Genomic DNA, 18,919 nt, shown 5'->3' with positions numbered 1-18,919 from the left:
GGGTGTTTGTTTTAGTGGTGTAAACAAGCCTGGAGACTTCTCAGTGAGGTTGGCGGCACCACCAGGTTTTGCTATCCGGAGGATGGGAGGTTGCAGGCTGCTCCCATGAGGATGAGTGGAAAGGGCCGAGCTGGTGCAGCTGGGCTGGAGGGAGAACCTGTACCTGCTTCTGCTACAGGCTGAGGGTTGGATGCGGGAGTTAAGCTTGCTAGGAGTGACTGTCCTAGCAGTCACTAGGTGCTTGCTGTATATGGTCCAGCAGCACAACTACCTCCTCACGACTGGGCAAAGGGAAAATAAGCAGGGGGGCAGGTGCCTTTGCTCACTGGGGTTGTCAGTTGCTCTCTGCAGCACTGCCTGTGCCTTGTGCCAGTCCTGGGTTTTAACGGTATGTGATACTCCTATGGAAAAACTTATTGATGTGTGGATTTGTAACCAAAGTACCAGTGAACTGGAAATATTTCTAGACTACCAGGAATAAAAGTAAGCAGGACTCCAGTAAATTTTCACTTGCAGATACAATTAGGGGTACAGCATTCTGCAGGAAGACTGTTCCATAGACTGGGCAGATAATATAAGGAACTAAATATAGAAACTTATGTAGCTGATGGTTGTCTGACTACAGTTGAACAATTTTTAATTTTTTTTTTACTTATTTATTTTTAAAGTGCAAAGAAATATTTTCTTAATATTCGTCACACACTATTTAAACTTTGTTCCAGTATAACTGATCTCCTTTTGGAGCTGTTGCTACTGGTCACGTTCAGAAGACTGGAAAGACAAAGGAGTAAGCATGAAATATGTTACTGCTTGAAATAACTTTTCAATCAACACTGTTTTCGGAATATAAAGATTCGACCTAGACATTTGGAAAAGGTGTTGTGTCCATCGTCCTCTTTTTCTTCCTGTTTTCCCTTTGAAGCATCACGTTTTTGCCCACTGCACAAAATTAATGAAGACATAAATGCATCACATCCATTGAAGTGTGCCTAAAATAAATTTGGAGTGATTACAGGTTTTTTCCATTTTACAGACAATAAGTCATACCTGTATAATACAGGACAACGCAGCTGTCTAAAAAGCTGTTATGGTAGAAAGGGAGAAGGGAGGAGTGTTCTCACTAAGCCATGCCAGCAAGATGCATTTTCATCAAGACAAAACAGGCAGTGAGAGACACGGTATTGTTGGGACCGAGCTCTCATTAAGATACGAAATCTAATCCTTATGGCCACTGACTTCAATGGGCGGAAGATAAAGGCTTCAGAAATGTGATCACTGTGTCTAATGTAAATGCTTATAATGGTGTGCTGTGGGACATGCTGTGAGTGCAAATCCATTAAAGGATAAAATTTGATTTGCATGTATATCCCTTCTCCCTTCCCCCCTCTCGAGCAAGGTTTGAGAACTGAGTTGACAAAATCATAGCATCCTGTTTGCAGTGATAAAACATCTAAATCTCTACAAGCAAAATGTATGCTTGTGCTGAGCTTGGTAAGGAGATGCTACTTTTAAAAAAAAATAGGGGGGAGGAAGAAGTAATGACAGCCCAGTTCTCTTCCTTCCCCCTCCACTTCTCTGCTCCTTCGTCAATGTTTACGTCAGTGATTTCTGTACAGCGTGTTTCAGTGGTATTGAGCAGAACAAAAGCATGAAAATAGAGCTTCAAAAATAACTGTGTGAGAAAGAATTGTTTTTGAATCTGTTGTTAAAAATACTCTAGTGTAGTGCTGGTAGCCTACTGAGGGATGTTCCAGGCCTCCTCCTGAAAGGAGCCTTGTGCCTAACGTCCTCATGGGTGCCATCAGGCAGGGCTGCACGCTACCTGTCTCAAGAGATGTGGACCCCATCTGCTCAAAATAGCAGGATAGAGTCTTGAGTCTTGAGAGCAGATTAGCAGACTGCAGTAAACATCAAACCCAGAATGTCAGGACCAGTGAGAAATAATAGAAATAGTTAAAAATAATAATCCGGTTGCACAGAAACAAAGGGAAAAGGCAAGGGGAAAGACCCATTCAGATGGGCTTTTGGATGTGCTGCCTCTGAAGGCGTTTTGGGAAGAGGGTCCTAGTTTTCTGTAATCAGTGATACCTGGAATCCCAAGTTCAAAATGGTTTTGTTGCTTAAGGTACACCTGTATCTTAAACATGAGGCTTGTGGGATCTGGGTGGCATGGGATCTGATAGCCTTCTATGATGGCATGACTGGCTGGGTGGATGAGGGGAGAGCAGTGGACATTGTCTACTTTGACTTCAGCAAGGCATTCGACACGGTCTCCCACAGCATCCTCATAGGGAAGCTTAGGAAGTGTGGGTTAGATGAGTGGACGGTAAGGTGGATTGAGAACTGGCTGAACGGCAGAGCTCAGAGGGTTGTGATCAGTGGCACAGAGTCCAGTTGGAGGCCTGTCACTAGCAGTGCTCCCTAGGGGTCAGTACTGGGTCCAGTCTTGTTCAACATATTCATCGGCGACCTGGATGAGGGGACAGAGTGCACCCTCAGCAAGTTTGCTGATGGTACAAAACTGGGGGGTGTGGCTGACACACCAGAAGGCTGTGCCACCATACAGAGAGACCTGGACAGGCTGGAGACTTGGGCGGAGAGAAACCTTATGAAATTCAACAAGGGCAAGTGTAGGGTGCTGCACCTGGGGAGGAATAACCCCATGCACTGGTACAGGTTAGGGGTTGATCTGCTGGAGAGCAGCTCTGCAGAGAGGGACCTGGGAGTCCCAGTGGACGGCAAGTTGACCGTGAGCCAGCAATGTGCCCTTGTGGCCAAGAAGGCCAGTGGTCTCCTGGTGTGCATTAAAAAGAGCGTGGCCAGCAGGTTGAGGGAGGTCATCCTCCTTCTCTACTCTGCCTCAGTGGGGCCTCATCTGGAGTACTGTGTCCAGGTCTGGGCTCCCCAGTTCAAGACAGGGAGCTACTGGAGAGAGTCCAGCGGACAGATGCAAAGATGATCAAGGCACTGGAGTACCTCCCTTACGAGGAAAGGCTGAGAGACCTAGGACTGTTTAGCCTGGAGAAGAGAAGACTGACAGGGGGTCTCATGAATGCTTATAAATATCTAAAGGGTGGGTGTCAAGAGGATGGGGCCAGACTGTTTTCAGTGGTGCCCAGCAACAGGACAAGGGGCAATGGGTACAAACTGGAACACAGGAAATTCTGTCTCAGACATGAGGAAAAACTCCTTTACTTTGAGGGTGGCAGAGCGCCGGAACAGGCTGCCCAGAGAGGGTGTGGAGTCTCCTTCTCTGGAGATATTCCAAACCCACCTGGATGCGTTCCTGTGCAACCTGCTGTAGGTGAACCTGCTTTGGAGGGGGGTTGGGCCAGATGATCTCTGAAGGTCCCTTCCAACCCCTATCTTTCTGTGATTCTTCAAGTGGAATTTCTGTCAGAAAACATTAGCCTTTTTTTTCTCATATGTAACCCCCTGCCCAAAAACGTGCATGCAAAAATGACACCAGTTTCTATGAAAGGAAACAGAGAGAGAGAGAGAGAGAACTATGCCAATATACCAAAACAAAGAAAACAATCTAGTGAATTATAGTTATTTTGCTAAATATACTGAGCAAACAAAAGGAAATAATTACCCTCCAACTTATGAAGGTATTGAAAGCCCGGAACATTATAATTGTGTATTGGCAGCACTAGCTTCCATTTCTGAAGTAAAAAAAAAAAAAATGGTGTTCTGACCTGGATTGGGTAGGAATATCAGGAATATTCTCTGCATCCTATCCCTCCCCAACATCTTCTGTATAAATAATTGCTGGTTCTACCTGAGCAACAAGAGGTGGAGTTTTGGGTCTGTTCCTGGAATCAGTGTTGTCTCTTTGCTGTTTAGCTTTGTACCTGTGCTACTGTCTACAGTACAGTGCTACTGTGGAAGCCTGAAGACAGGGAGGGTGCCCTGCCTGAGCTCAGGAGGTATACTGCAACAAATTCAAGGGTACTCACCTGCTGAGGATATACACTGAATTCCAGAAACCAGAGGAGCTCAGAAAAATAACATCACTGCTCAAATATCCTTCTGTGCCTGCTGAGTATTTATACGCTTGTCAGCAGGATGCGACTAGACAGGATTGCTGTCCCTGGCTGCCCCTGGCTGGTGCAGGAGAGGTCAGGAGCACAACTCCAAGCACTCTCCTCTTCCCTCTCCCTCCAGAGTACCTTCTCTTTGGCATCTTGGAACCAAACAGTTCTGCATCTGCCCAGTGAAATGTCAGCTGGGAACAGTTGGTTGAAGTCCTTACCTCAGGCAGGAGTGAACTCTCTGGCAAAAAGAGAGACATAACTCCAACCTCTAGCTCCAAAGACATGGTGCTAAAATTTGGCCAGTTACTAGGGGGCTTGTTTGTGTTTTGCTTTTGGTGGTATCATAGGGAACAGCTAAGCAGTTTCAATATAGTTCTTCCAAACCAGCTCACAGCATTAGACAACAGCTGCTCTGAAAACAGGGGCAAAACCAGGCTGATCAACTTGTAGCTCTTTTTCATCCTTATGATTAAATGTTGCTTCGATATTGGGCACTTCCAAATTATAAGATCTTGCTCAAGTAGCACCTCTATCTCAGTTTTCCTGTTTTCAAAATGATTATTTGTAAGGGTGCTGATCCCAAACCAGGACTGTTCTATCTTAGGGCTTCTGTGAGCGTAACGCAAAGACATAAATATTCAGAGATTGTTGGCCAAGTATAAGACATGGAGCAAGAGAAAGACAGAGGAGCAATAAGAATATTGAATAGCAAGGTAAATTTCTGATATCCTGTAGCTCTTATCCAGTTGATCCTCTGGTGAAGACAGATTTTAGGGAGAGTTTGACAGCAGAAAATTATGAGTTTTTATGACTATTTTTAAATTACCTAATGGTAATGGAGTGGTGTAAGAACTGATTATATTTCCTTTAAAGAGAGTCAACTGAAGGCTGAACAAATGGGCAGATGGGCATGAAATCATGGCTCCATCTGAGGTGGGAGTTAACCTTTGAATGATGCCAAGCCTTTGAATGATCCACAGTAAAATGTGGATAGGGCAAATAGACTTTCAAAATGAAGAGAAAGAATCTCTCTGATATATTCCAGAAGAAGAGCTATCAGAGAGAAATAAAGAAAAGTGATGTGACCAGTGTGATGGGCTAGGAAAATGGCTTTCCAGCAGCAATCTGTAGGGCAGGATTGCCTTATGTTGAGGCTAAAAGGAAAACTGTTGAAGGATGACTGCAGGCTTGGATGAAAACTTGACTAGGTGGGTGTATTGTTACTCTAAAATGAGTAACATTTTAGAGCTGTTACTCATAAAGCATGGAAAATGCAGGCACTGCCTGGCTCAGGAGACCTTGCAAGGAGTTGGAGGTAAAGGCTAATGTTCAGATTCACTGGCCAGTAAGATCTGCAGCAGGAGGAGAGGGATGTCTGCAATAACCAAAAAAGGAAATAGTAAGGGGTTAGCTAAAGGGGAGGGAGATGCTCTCAAATGCAGCGTAATAAAATCAGAACTGACAGATATGCAAGCAGGGATGTCAGATACTAGCAAAGACTTTAGACGGGAGGAGCTTTGGAGCAAAGAAGCAGAAGCACAAGCTACTATTGCAGAAGCAATGGCTGAATCCGCACATACAGGTGCGGTTACCCAGGGGACTCTGTTTGCAATTGGGTTGTGCCCACCAAAAGTCAAGTCAAGCTGAGGCAGTTTCTCCAGGAGACAGCCTGAAGAGACAGCCTGTGTTGGGGATGGTCACAGAGCTAAAGGAAGATGAGCTGTCTCGAGGACATGTTGGTTGATTATCTAAGGCAGGAAGTCCAAGTGCAAAAGAATTAGTGGCCCTGGGGCTTTGACTACAAGCCTGTTTGAGCTGTGGTGAGAGCAGCATGGGTGAAACTGTGGAGCTTTGGAGACGATCTAAGATGGAGAAGAAAGGAAGGCACTCCTGACAGTGGCTAGCTGTTTTGTTCAGTGAATTAAAGATGTTGTGACATGGAGTAATTGCTAGAGAGACAAGACTCCAGGATGGGACTCCAACACTTGGAGTGCATGTACATATTGAGGGGAAAACTGAGAGTGAAAACTTGGCAAGAAGATCAGCAGGGATGAGGATGGCTATAAAGAAGAGGGAAAAAAAACCCCACAATGGGATAGCCATCGGGGAGTGAAGCAACTAGATGAGGAGCTTCTTAGACCTGAACAAAACCGGGGATTTGAGAAAAGAAAATGTGGACGATATCTATTAAAAAATCCACAGGATATCTTGCATCAAAGGAAGTCAGAAAAGGAAGATGGGAGGGCTTGAGGAGTGAGTCAAAGATGGTGAAGAGGCTCCCAGGAATACATGTAGGAGTCAATTATGGCTGAAAGTAGATTTTTATCTAGGAAGATGAGAAGCAGGAAAGAATATGCCACAGGGGCAGTAAGCTCACTCCTGGAAAAGCGAGTATTGCAGCGACAGCAGGAATAGGGAAGGAGCAAATACCACCACTTTGCATGGGGATTTGGCAAAGAGATGGATTTGAGATTACAGGAGGAGTAAGGAGACTGAGCATGGGGGACAGTGAACAAACTAATAGGACTGGCCAGTAGCAACAGGGGTAACTTTCATCATAAGAAAACCATGTCAATGCCAGAAACAACAAATGGCCCCTTTTGAAAATGAGATGGGGATCAGCTCTTCCAGCAGCAGGCACAGCCCATACAGTGACTTGCTTGCAAAGTCCTTTACAGCTGTTGAAGCAGTGGTTCCATATGGAGGGGTAACAACACTTGTCTCCCCTCTGGAGGAAGCAAGAAGAGCAAGCTCTGGGGTTTTCATTTCAGTTTCCCTGCCTGTCCACATTCCCTCTTTGCAGCAACAGCAAATCTTGCCCTACTCTGTTTCCATTTTCGTTCCCTTTTCCCAGCAGTTCAGTAGGGACTTTGGTGGAGCATTAGTCTTCTTATGGAGAAATGGGAATGACTTAAACATTTTGGGGTAGGGGAAAGGAGGGGAAGCTCTGGGTCCTAGGGGAAGGCAAGGCTGAGCGTGGGCAGGGAGAAGAGGAAGATGGGGAAAGGTTTTCAAAATGCAGATTTGCTTTCTGAATATAAGACTGACAGGCCTTACTGTGTCTTAGAAGGCAGAAAGAGTGAGTGCGAAGGGTAAGCAGGATGCAGTAGAGCTGCTGTGACAAGAGCTGATGCTGTAGTGCAGAGGAGGGAGCTGAGCTAATGCTAGAGGGTAAAAAAGGTCCTTAAGTGATGCTTATACAGCCTTTTCTTTCTGCTGCTCTCCAACCTACAGCAGGGGAGATGATAACAGTTGAATCACACCACTCTGGGATCTGGCAGGTAAGAGGGCCTTTCCAGAAGCTGAGGAATTCTTCACAGTGTATCCAACCCCATCCCAAGTGATGTGGTCCTCCCTTCTGCACAGAAGAGGCAGAAAGGCAAAAGCAAATGAGGGCACATTTAGTATTTGCAAAAGACTGTCAGAATTCCCTGAGGTGAAAGTGTGAAATGCCCCAGGTGGCCTTTGGAAAGGGAGAGCGGTGTTTTGTGTGGGCCTTGAGAGAGGAAGAGGATTTGGCTCCAGTGGGGAAACGGGGCAGCTGCAGCTTTAAGAACAAATAGCTTTGTATGCAGCTCTCCTTGCTCGCATCTGCATTTTGGTGTATAATTTGAACATTTCACAAGAGTGCTTTCAGATGGTCCTCTGAATGTTTTATGAGCCGTTAAGATGTGGAGTGTGTATAAATGAAAGTCTGCAGCCACCACTGTGTGGGGAGGGCACGGGGTGCCTATTTTGGGCTGACAGAGTGATGTTCAACAAACGTCTTGTATTGAGGAGGCCAGCAGCTGCTCATCGCTGGTGCTTAACTGCTTACCCACCACATCTCTCCTACGAGCATCGTTCCCAGGTTTAATGCAGCTTTGTTCTCATTTCCGCCACTGGCTGCCTGCAGGTGTGCACAAAAGTAGCACACGTGTGGACGTGGAAAGGGTTGGTCTGAGGGTGAGCACCTCTGAACCTGTCTCCTGGGGTGATGGTCACTGGGAAATAATGGGTTCCTTTAGATCATACCCCATCTGGTTTATTTTACACGTCTTTGAAAAGACATGAATTTTGGCCTGCCGGGGACTGCTTTCCCCTCATGTACTAGGAGGGGAGCTGCAATGACTTGTTCTGATTTAGATGTAGATGCCTGAATTTGGTCAGCATTCATCAGCTGAGACTTTTCAACAGTTTCCAAGCATTTGTACTCTCACAAGTGACTTGCTACACAATTCACACACCATGCGGCCAAGGATGTGTATGTCATACACAGCTACCTGTGCTTTTCTATAGGTGGGTTCTGTAGTGTAAAACCTAACGACTTGGCTACAGAACTAATGGAGAGAGGTGTAGCAAAACAGCTATAAGGAACAGGGAACCACTTACATCATCTGGATGCAGAATGCAGAAATTTCTTCACTTTCACAGATTTTCATTACCTACTCCAGTCTGCCCCGTCTTTTTCTATTCCTGCCTCTGGTCCTTTATCTTTCTGTCTCCTTTTGTCAAATTTTTCAGCTCCTGAGGCAAGAGAGGCTTCCCTGAAGCTGCTGCCACCAGGAAAAATGTTTTCTGTCTCTTCACCACCTCCTTAAGTGGCAGCAGAAAATATCTTTTTCTCCCTTAACTTCTCTCCCTCTTTGCTGTGTGTTTTCCTTTGCTGTAACCGAGGAGCGTACTTTACAACATATTGTAGGGGATATTTGGGTGGAAGACATTCTGCCAAACAAAATGAAGCTCATGATGAAGCTTGGAGAAGGATGCTGCTAACAACCCCTACCCCGCACCTCATTTTGGAGGAATGTTGAACAATAGCTGATAGCGAGAGGCAGAGGCTACATTTTGGATGGATGTTAAACTGTAGCAGATAGTGAGAAGTGAGAGCTGTGCCTTGCAATGTTTGCAAGCCACGTGTAAAGCAACCATCTGCAATGGAGTGTGCCTGTCCAGGCTTTGGTTTTTATTGGATGGTGGCATTGAACAAAAGTGGGTTTGCTCCATTGTGTGAGGTGATGTGCACAAGTACAATGCAAGAATTGTATCTCCTTGGAAGAATTTAAAGCACCATTTTTTTCAGTAATCATGTACTCATCTGCTTCTTCCCCCCACCTCTCTTTTCTTGCCAATTGCAGGTACTACATGAGCCCCTGATTGACGAGGATCCCGTTTTCATTGCCACGTGCACGGAGAGGGAGCTGCGCAAGAGGAAAAAGAGGAAATTCAGTCTCTGGGTTCGTCAGTGCTCATCCACTGGTTTCATCTGCCAGGTGGGTTTTTTTCTCTTCAGATGTCTTGATTCAGTTCCAGCAGGCCCTTAAATGTATTGCAGGACCAAAGGTAACAGTCACTTCTCTTCATACAATCTGAATGCAGTGGGCCTCTGACTCCCACAGATACTGGACCCAAAGGACGGTGATGACAAGTTCCTGATGCTCTGTTTGCTGTATGATTTCACTGAGGGTGCCTGTCTCCGATACTGTCCATCTGGCTGCCAGCCCTAGGCTAATTAAATTGAAATGGAGTTAAAAGGTCTGTCTGTTTGTACATCCTAAGTTTATCTAAATGTCTAGGTACTGTGACGTCTGTCATTTTTAATGAGTCAGCCTCTTTCTCTAAGTATAACCCTGCATCTGTGATAGCCAGTGGTGAACAATAGATTAAATCAATATGATATCAAGATGTCTATTTTTCTGTGAGAAACATATTAGCGGGGTTTCCTATTACATCTCTCTTCACACCTCTACTTCTCTACCAAAGAAATAAAATCTGATGTGACTTCAAGGTGAGATATAAGCCTGAGTGGGAGATGTGTTAAAGGGTTTGTTTTTAGTGTTGTAAAGCCCTGGGGACAAGTTTTCAAGTTCTCAGATTCCCCAATTGCTGATGTATTTTGAGAGCTCTTGAAAAATCTGGCCATTTATTTTGATACTTAGAGGTGAGAGGGCAGATATTTTCCGATATTTCTTTTTCCCAAGGGCTATTGTGAAAATGTGGTGTCCTGCATGTTCCAGAGCCACAGTTCAGAGGTGCAGGTAGGACGTGTACACTGCCAGCTTGAGCCAAATGCATGTCAAAACTGCAGGGCCTGTGGATTTGCTGCAGTTTAACATTTGTTCACAGTAATCACTATGACTATTTGAGTAGCTATGCAAGGAAAGAGACTTGCTGGGAACAGGGGTTTGCTTTTTCAGCAACAGTATTCACTTGGAGAAGAAAATTGGGATAATACATCTTCCACGCAGGCTTTAAAGCAGTTGTTTTGTCTGATACAAAATAGATTCACCTTGTGAAGCATCCTTGGAAGTTTCCGCTCTCAAGGCTTTTGGAAAGTCATTTGCTACAGAGAGGCAGTGTCCTTAATCTGCAGGGTGAACTCCACCAGTTCCACACGCAGCTTATTACTGAAGCGTAACGGGTACGCTGAGCACAAAGTTTGCTGATCTCTCTTGCCATGCTCCCCCCAGCCAACTGCCACCAAACTAATAAGTCTTCAGACATGCCAGAGGTTTCAGATTCTGAGCTGTAATTATGTTGCACCTCCCGTCCTGTCCATTGAGAAAGTAAATTAATGGAATGTCAAATGAAACAGAATAGATGCTCAGCACCACCCTAATGCTCCTGCTCCCCTATGAATTAGATACTCATGCTTGACGTGCATCCGGATGACGTCAAGGATCATCTTACCAGCCGCCTTTTATTTTCATTCCACGACTTGGCTGTAATTATCATCATGCTAAAATGATTGGGTGAGAGGGACCTTAGGGAAGGGTGAAAAAGAATATACGTGAATGTGACCATTCATGCTACAATGGAAAAACCTAGTCTGGGGCGGATGGGGATCTTCAGCTGTGGTACGTTTAAAATGCTACGTTCAGCTATCTGTCACACTTAAAACAGATCTTGCAGAATCTAAAGCACTTATTTGGTGGTTTTGTTTATTTACTGTATTAAAGCAGAGGGGGTTTTTTTTCTGTGTTTAACGTAGGGAGAGAATTGATCTAAAGAAAAAGAAAATCCAATGTTTTCCCCGTTCACGTGCACACCTTCACCTCCATCTCTTGTGAAACTGCCATCATGAAGGAAGGACTTGTTGCCTGATAGTTAAAGACTGACTGGTCTATCACCTGTCTGCTGTCAGAAAAACCTAACAGTACCCACTTAGAAATACATAGATATTCTGTAACATCTGTCTGGATGAATTCCCTCTCTCATTGTTTCCACGTGATTACATCGAGGTCATTTTATTCAGGATAAAATATGTCTCTATACACTTCATAAATCAGGCTAATTCAGTTTCAAAAGTCTGAATAATATATAGAAAATCATAGAATGCGTTGGGTTGGAAGGGACCTTTAAAGGTCATCTAGTCCAACCCCTGTGCAGTAAGCAGGGACGTCTTCAACTAGATCAGGTTGTTCAGAGCCCCATCTAACCTGACCTTGAATGTCTCCAGCAATGAAGCATCTACCACATCTCTGGGCAACCTGTTCCAGTGTTTCACCACCCTCATTGTAAAGAACTTCATCCTAATGTCTAATCTAAACCTACCCTCCTGCACAGCTATAAAAAGGTGAGGCAGCCTAGGCAGAAGAGGGAATTGAGATACATATGGGTGGCTCTCAGGAATGGAAGGAACCTCAAGAGATCTGTGATGCTCCGGGCTGAAAGCAAGGTTCTCTAAACTTGAATGATGAGCCTGATGTTAAAAAAATCTCCATTTGAGGTCATCTCGGTTTTCCCAGTGATCTGCTTTTTCTACAATGAAAAGAGTTGGTTGGTTTGTTTTCGTAACATAAAACTGGTTTCAGTGTTTTGAAGCCACGTGCTGAGCTACTCCGTGAACAGCTCCTGGGTGGCAGCTCACAGGGCAGTTATTAATGTTAGGGGGTTTAGCTCTGTCTGCTTATTCTCATGAAAGGAACTGAATCAGTTTTTTGGGTATGAGTAAATGCTTCTCTTTGATGGCTCATTGTTTGCTTTTTTTAAGCAAATGGTGTTTGTTTAAAAATCCAGCCCAGTAAGCCACTCATGAAACAGAAGTGACATAAAAACTAGATACTGTTTGTGAATATAAGGTGCATAGGCATTATATGCATAATATAAGTAATGTATATATATATTAGACTACTTTTCTGTCTTCTGTAGTACAGATAACCTGACTCCACCCTGACAGTTAAGTCGCTGTTTTAAGATGGATGCACAATTTCAGATCATATCTCTGCTTCATAATTTCTCAAAGAAAGCATCTTGTTGCAGCTGCTTTATTGAGTATCTTTTCATGGTCAGCTGGCCAAGTGGGAACGCAGGAAGGACAGATCATTCAAATAAAGTAAATATACATCTACAGCAGCTGGGAACATGAACAAAACCTTTCAGAGGGCTAGGAGGGCTCCAGGAGGGCTGACTTCGCTGAAGTAGGCAGCAAAACTGCCCTGATACTGTTGCTTTTTTCACCCATCCTTGATGCTGGACATCAAGGTGGCAGCAGCTGCTGCTGCAGCAGAGGGCTTGGGGCCTTCTCGTTTCTTTCTTTCTAATTCAATGAGAACAGCAAACTCAGCTTGCAGGACCTCAGGTGTGCGCTGCTTCATCTTCTCCCTGCTTTCCTTATTTCCCTCCAATATATTTCCCTACATACGTGTTACCACTAAGATACTTTTCAAACCAATATTTTAATATCTTGATTGCAGTTTAAGTGACCACAGGAGCTTAGAAGTATTTCTTTCTTTCTTGGAGTATTTGTTGAGTTAAGTCATCCTATTTAAATCAAAACTCTAGTTGTGTCAGTTTTTATTTCTCTCTTTTTCTCTCAAAAAGTCTGGAACGCTTGCTTGTAAAAGATGTGCATAAATATGATTAGTAGGACTCTCTTTCATTTTAGATATAGCAACAGAGCTCATCAAAAACTACTGAGAGTTCCCAAATACTTGATCAGGGCTAGTTATTTTGTCCTGGTAGGGCACATCATGCTCTCTCTTTCCTTTTCTTGTATGGCTCATAAAGAATAAGCATGGTCATGAGTAACTGCTACCAAGTGGTGCTTAGTCCTTGCATAGCTCCTCCTGCACAAGAAGGTTTTCTGGTCATTTTGCAGAAGGAGAAGGAAGCAAAGGAAGCTGGTGCCATGCACTGAACCCCTTAGGGAGTCAGGCAGGACGAGGTATTCCCGTAGTGCCTCATCCTGGACCATAGGCCCATGGCACAAACATAACCCTAAAGACAGTCTCTGACCCAAAGAGCCATTAATCAACAAAATGAAAGCAGGGTGTCAATGGTGGAGAGCACTGCGAAGGGACGATCAGGCAATATTAATCACTATGATAGGTGGTAATGGAATTAGCTCATCAACCTAATTATTCACTTTAAAAAAATGTGATATCATGGTGGAGAAGAGATGACTTCATGGATGTGTGTATCCTTTCCTATTCCTTTGTATGAAATGTGTTCTCTGAGGCTATTCTGGACACGCTTCCCATCCTAAACCCCCTCCCCACCCCCAACTATATGGGCTCTGCACTTGCTTTTATTCACTGGCAGAAAGTTCTTGCAACAGTGCATTTCATTTTCATTAATATCCCTGTGAAATGTGTCGCTAAGATTTATGAAGTCCTTTAGATCCTTGTACTGGGACTGAATTTGAGTTTCCACCTTCCACTGCTTACCCTGAAGAAGAAGAGATTAAGGAAAAGGACTGTGTCTCTGCAGCTTGAGTCTTCCCACGTTACTGAATGATCAGCGGCTTGCACTATAGTGGGTAGTCAAGGAGTGCAACCTGGATCGGGGTGGCCCCACCACGAGAGGGGAAGAAATTGCTGTCTCCCTGAAGAGCAGCTGTCTCAGTGAAGTGAGATGTCTGAGACAGCTTCACAGATTAGTGGCAGAGCTGGGAATAACCTCAGCTCGCCCGACTTGAACGGCAGCGCCTCATCTCCTGCTTTCTCTTGCTTTTCCTGCTGTATCATGTCTTCTTTTCTTACAGTATCTCTCAGTTGCAGCAAAAAAAGAAAACAATGTGAACAACATGCTTTTATAGTAAATGTAGTTCGTTCTTGATTTCAAACAGGGTAAGTCCAGTCAGCTCAAATACTTCATAACCCTGCTGATTTTACAGAGTAAGGACTTACTTGCAGAATTTAAGGAAACTGAGATGGTGCCCCAAAGAATTTCTAATGTCACATCGCACCACATAAGTGCATTCAGTCACTGGGAAAGGGAGGCGTAAATAAGCCTGGAGTGAGTTTTGTTTTCAAGGTCAGGGTTGCAGGGGAGTTAGCCATCTGTGCATTTGTTTAATAAAGCCGCTCAGAAATGTTGGTGTTTCAGTCTGCTCAAGTTCTGTTTAGAGATTAGTCTGAGCCCTTGGGTTTCTTTAAACACTGCCCTGATAATTTCTCTGTTGCTGGAACAGTTGCATCTGGAACGCACAGATGTAGCGGCTGCTTTGAGGAGGTTCTCAAGGTCAGGCTTTGGCTGGGAGGGGATCCCAGGAAATTTGATCGCTTTCATTTGTTAGTCACTGGCTGATGGAAAATCCTATCTGCTTACTTCCTCTGGCTCCCACCCGGCTCTTTAATGCATGTGGTTCTGTGCTGTCAGCATCTGAGAATCTCAATTAAAAGTCAGTTATCCTCTTGCTCACCGGCATTAAGTGGCAAGGTAGTTTTGCAGATGTGTGGTGGGCCAGCCTCATTCATTTCTGTGGAGTTTACAATCTCACTGTGTTTCTAGATGAATGGGAAAACCAAACATCTAAATGAGACCTAATGCAAAGATGTCTCACAGAGTTGACACACAGTCCTAGTGTCTATTTGCAGGTGGGAATTAAAGTTGGTTTTTTTTAGTTCCCATCTGTATTGCTTGGAGTTTCCGATAATAAAACTACCTGTGTGGTTGTCTTCTTTCTGCAGCTGTTCTCGCTGCATGCAGCTCTGCCTGGGGAGGGAGGATAAAAGCACCAGAACCTCCTCTCTTCCTCACTTATCAGTTTTGCCATAGGAACGCCCCTTGCGGATCCCATGCCTCCATGCTGGGTGCTGTGGGCAGGACAAAAAGACAATCCCTGCCCTACCAAGTTTAGCATCTCAATGCAAGATGGAGGTATAACATAAGCCTCCCCCAGTGAGCCGCTTTAGTTGGGGCACCTTTCGGCTGCCTAGAGACTCTGCAAGCAGGACGCGTACAGCAGCGTTTACTGGCTAATGCAGAGAGCTGGGACCAACACACTGTTAGGCACCAGTATGCTCCCTGCTCCCGATGAGCCTCCACAGGCCAGGCAGTCATCAGCCTTGTTGCTCCTCGGAAACGAGCTGGGCCTTTGCATGTTACTGAATTGTCATCTTCTGGTTTATCCTTAAGATTTTATAGCTTTTCATGTAAGCTTTTAAGTATTTTCCCCCTTGAGCTACTACGTGTTACAGCACTTTTGATAGTTTTTACTTTTCTTATCTTGCATTACGTATATACTTTCTCACATTTGTTCTCACTTAGACACGTTTTCACGGCTCAACAGTAATCTTAGAAAAACTAGAGCCAAGGCTGTGCAATTGTATGGCACCAGAATGAGGCCTCGGTCATGCACCTTAGCTGGGCTGCCAGGTACACACAGGGAGCCCAATAAAGCAGCACTAAGAAAGTAGGAGCGGCAACGTACAGATTAGCAATTGTATTTTGGGCGTTGCATCTTTTCTAAGACAGGTATTGAAGAGCAAAAAGAAAGAGCTTTGCAGAGGCTGGGAGTGATTTCCAACCAGGCAGGAGAAGGGCAGCATGGAAGACAAAATGTGGCCTTGTGGTTGGATGTCTGGCTTCACAGGGCAAATACAGGCAGGAATCAGTATACTGAAAAGGTATAGGAAGAGGTATATGTAAGATGTTGTAGTGTCCTCAGTGATAAAGAAATCACATAGAAGAGGGGATATCACAGGAAGGAAAACAAAGAGCTTTCTTTTAAGCCACATTGGGCTTGAATTGTCAAAACTACCAGCATCTTTTTGCCAGTCTCACGAAGATCTTGTTAGAAACTTTGAAGAACACGTGCAGACAAAGCAGGGATGTGCCAGTCCTCAACACAAAGATGTTAGTTGGATCTGTGTGTTAGTGCAGATTGAAAGCATTCAAGATAGGAGGCAGAGGGAGAAGAGACGAGGACCAAGGAAAGAGCTTTGTAAGTAACCCCAAGAGGTAGTTGGGAACAGATTGGGAAAGCTGCGTGTCCCTTGCATGCTATTTTCCAAGTAGCCTTTAGAGGAGTCAGAAGAGAATGCAGAGAGACTCAAACCAATGAAAAGATCCTGTCTTGGTAAGAGCACCATCAGTGGTGCCAGCAGCTTCTGAGGAGGAGCTAGACCTCAGACCTGGCTAGATCTAGGAGCTGGCTGAGAAGAGGCCATTAAAGAAAGGGGGTAACATGGGCTGCAGAAGGTTTGGGGTGGGACTGGAGGGGAGAGTTTCCCAACAGCAATGGTAACAGCAATGGTTAGAGATGGGGTTTAGGATGAGAGGGGAAGACAGAGTAAGGCAGGATCTAGAGAATGATGCTAGGAATGAGTAGCTGAGTATTTGGCTGTGAAGTCTATAGAAAAATGAAGTTATTTTTTCAATAGCTATTCAGGATACAAAAAGTATGACAGTATGGTTCTTTGTTCTCTTGCCTTTATAACAATGTCATCTAAAAACTTGGCTTCTGTTTTGTGGTTGTTTAGGGTCTGCCCTTTTGTGATGTATTTTGCACAATGTAGCCTTCAAAATCTTCCTCCTGTTTATTACTACCCCAGCCCTTTTTTTTTTTCTTCCAAATGTCATCTATTTCATTTGAGAATTGTACCCTAGGGTGTTTCAATTATGTATGAATGTGGAGTATTTGGGATGAGCTATTCGCAAGTGCTTTCAATTTGCCATCTGAGCTTTGAATATGAGCAGAATCGCCAATATTTTAGTTTCTCGGGCACTCTTAAATGTGCAGTCAAGATGCAACTTTTGTTCTGAAGTGCTCATTTTTTGACCCTATTTCTAGCAAGACCTTATGAACCTTCCACATGAATTTTCCATGAAGTAAATTGCAAGCACAAAGCAAGTAAAGTCCTGTTGGCTTGTGGCACGGATGTCTACTCTGAGATCTTCCTTCCTCTGGTAGCGCGCTCTCTAGCAGTCTGCTTCTGTAACCTAACATACTTGGTTTAAGTTTCTGAATGACAGGTGATTGGCTTGTCTCTCATCTGTCAACATGTGCAATCTCCTGCTCAGAAATGTGATGTCATTTCAGATTGCCTCTGTGTAGGCAAATGGTCTCTCCAGAACAGTTTGTGCTGTTTTTCTTGATTTGGAAGAGCTCAGCACAGTCTTCACCCATACCCTGTTGCTCTGGCATTCGGGTATATATTGGTTGATATCATCTAGTTTTGCATTTGTGATGGGAGGAGGCAGAAGCAGTTGTAGGTGGAAGGGAAGATGAGCCAGAGACTGTGAAGGTCTTTTCTTACTGTCAGGCTTTTAAGGGAAAGACACCATTAGGGTGCTACATGGAGACCAAAGGCAGAAGAGAGGAGAGTTTGAGGGATGAGTTAAACAGTGTGAGCAGAGAATGCTGATATTGTGTGCAGGGGATTAAAACATGTTGGATTAGAAGTATCCGGCGCAGTAGGGCTGCACTGGATAGAAAGAGCTGAACGTGTAGCTATTCTGATAAGAAAAGAAGAATTGAGGGATGGCTAGAGAAAGCTCCTTCTCTCTCTCAGCGTTACAGAATGAAGACCTTCAGCCTGCAGTTGGCTCCTAAAACAAATGATGTTACATCTATAGAAGTTATGCCATTTGGTGCTGTAGATCAAACGGATCAGTAGCCACTAGAAAAAGATACACAGTAAAAGCAATCTCTGCAGATATCTGAGAAGCACTGCTTTGACTGTCACCCGCCGAAGCAGAGGATATTGCTGCCAACATCTCCATCTGTTGTCCAGCAGCAGTTGTCGAGCTTGTACTTCTCACGACGTTTTGCTGCTTGGAGCACATGGAAAGGGCACAAAGTTCTAATGCTGTCACAGGGCAAACCAGAAGCTCTGGTGAATGAATGTTTTTGGGGAGCAGCTTCTGACTGTGCCTGTGAAGGTCTTGCAGCCAATTTCTGGCAACTCTGCTTTTTCTGCAGACTGCTAACTGTTAAATACCACTTCTAATCTATTACAGAACAGGGAGGAATGCTGTGGCCTTCAGTGGGCAGGATCTTAATCATTTGAAATAGAATGAAATAAGCTTGATGAGAGGATAGGGAGAGGGAAAATAAAGGCCATATGGGATCCTAGGCATTTGCAAGGATATTTGAAGCTATGCCTTTGCCAGTTGTCTGCACCCAGCTGCTGTTTCACAGCAGCCTTAATGCCTTCCAGTGTTGTGCTGCTGTCACCCACCTTCCCAATAGAGCTTAGCATGATAAAGCTTTGAATAATGCTTCTCCAAAACAAATAAAATTGTGCCAAGAACAAAGGCTGTGCTTGGATGGGCGGGAAAATGCCCGAGGAGAAAAAAGGGGGATAAATTTAACATTGGAGGACGGAAGGCCCAGTAGTGGGTGTGGACGTATTTGTAAAGGGCACTGGGGAGGTAAGCAGAGTAGGGGGGATGAGAATCACAAGGTGGCCATTGCACGGACCCTCGAGATAGAGCGGAGTGCAGAAGGAGGGTGCCAGGTGCAGAGGGAACTCTGCTGACAAAACCTATGGAGTATGTAGCATCCTAATAGGAAGATAACGGTATCTCAGTAGACAGTTCCATGGTGGGCATGCACTTTAAAGTAGCTGCTTGCAGACCCAAACCAGCTTACGGTGAGGAAGCAATTGGCTCACCAGCAGACTGTCTCATCCCTTGAGGGTTAGTCTGTGGGGAACACATGGAGCAGGAGAGAC

General features: G+C 44.6%; 1 protein-coding gene across 1 annotated transcript in view; it reads left to right on the top strand.

The window, feature by feature from the left end:
* PGBD5 (piggyBac transposable element derived 5) overlaps nt 1-18,919 on the top strand; it is a 75,676-nt gene that overhangs the window by 31,879 nt on the left and 24,878 nt on the right. Inside the window, exon 3 of the mRNA XM_063329062.1 lies at nt 9,155-9,289. Within this exon, the coding sequence (XP_063185132.1) occupies nt 9,155-9,289 (135 nt within the window). The remainder of the gene's footprint in view (nt 1-9,154; nt 9,290-18,919) is intronic.

The sequence above is a fragment of the Chroicocephalus ridibundus genome, chromosome 3, assembly GCF_963924245.1.
Source record: "Chroicocephalus ridibundus chromosome 3, bChrRid1.1, whole genome shotgun sequence".
Classification (NCBI taxonomy): Eukaryota; Metazoa; Chordata; class Aves; order Charadriiformes; family Laridae; genus Chroicocephalus; species Chroicocephalus ridibundus.
This window is presented reverse-complemented; position numbering and strand designations above follow the sequence as displayed.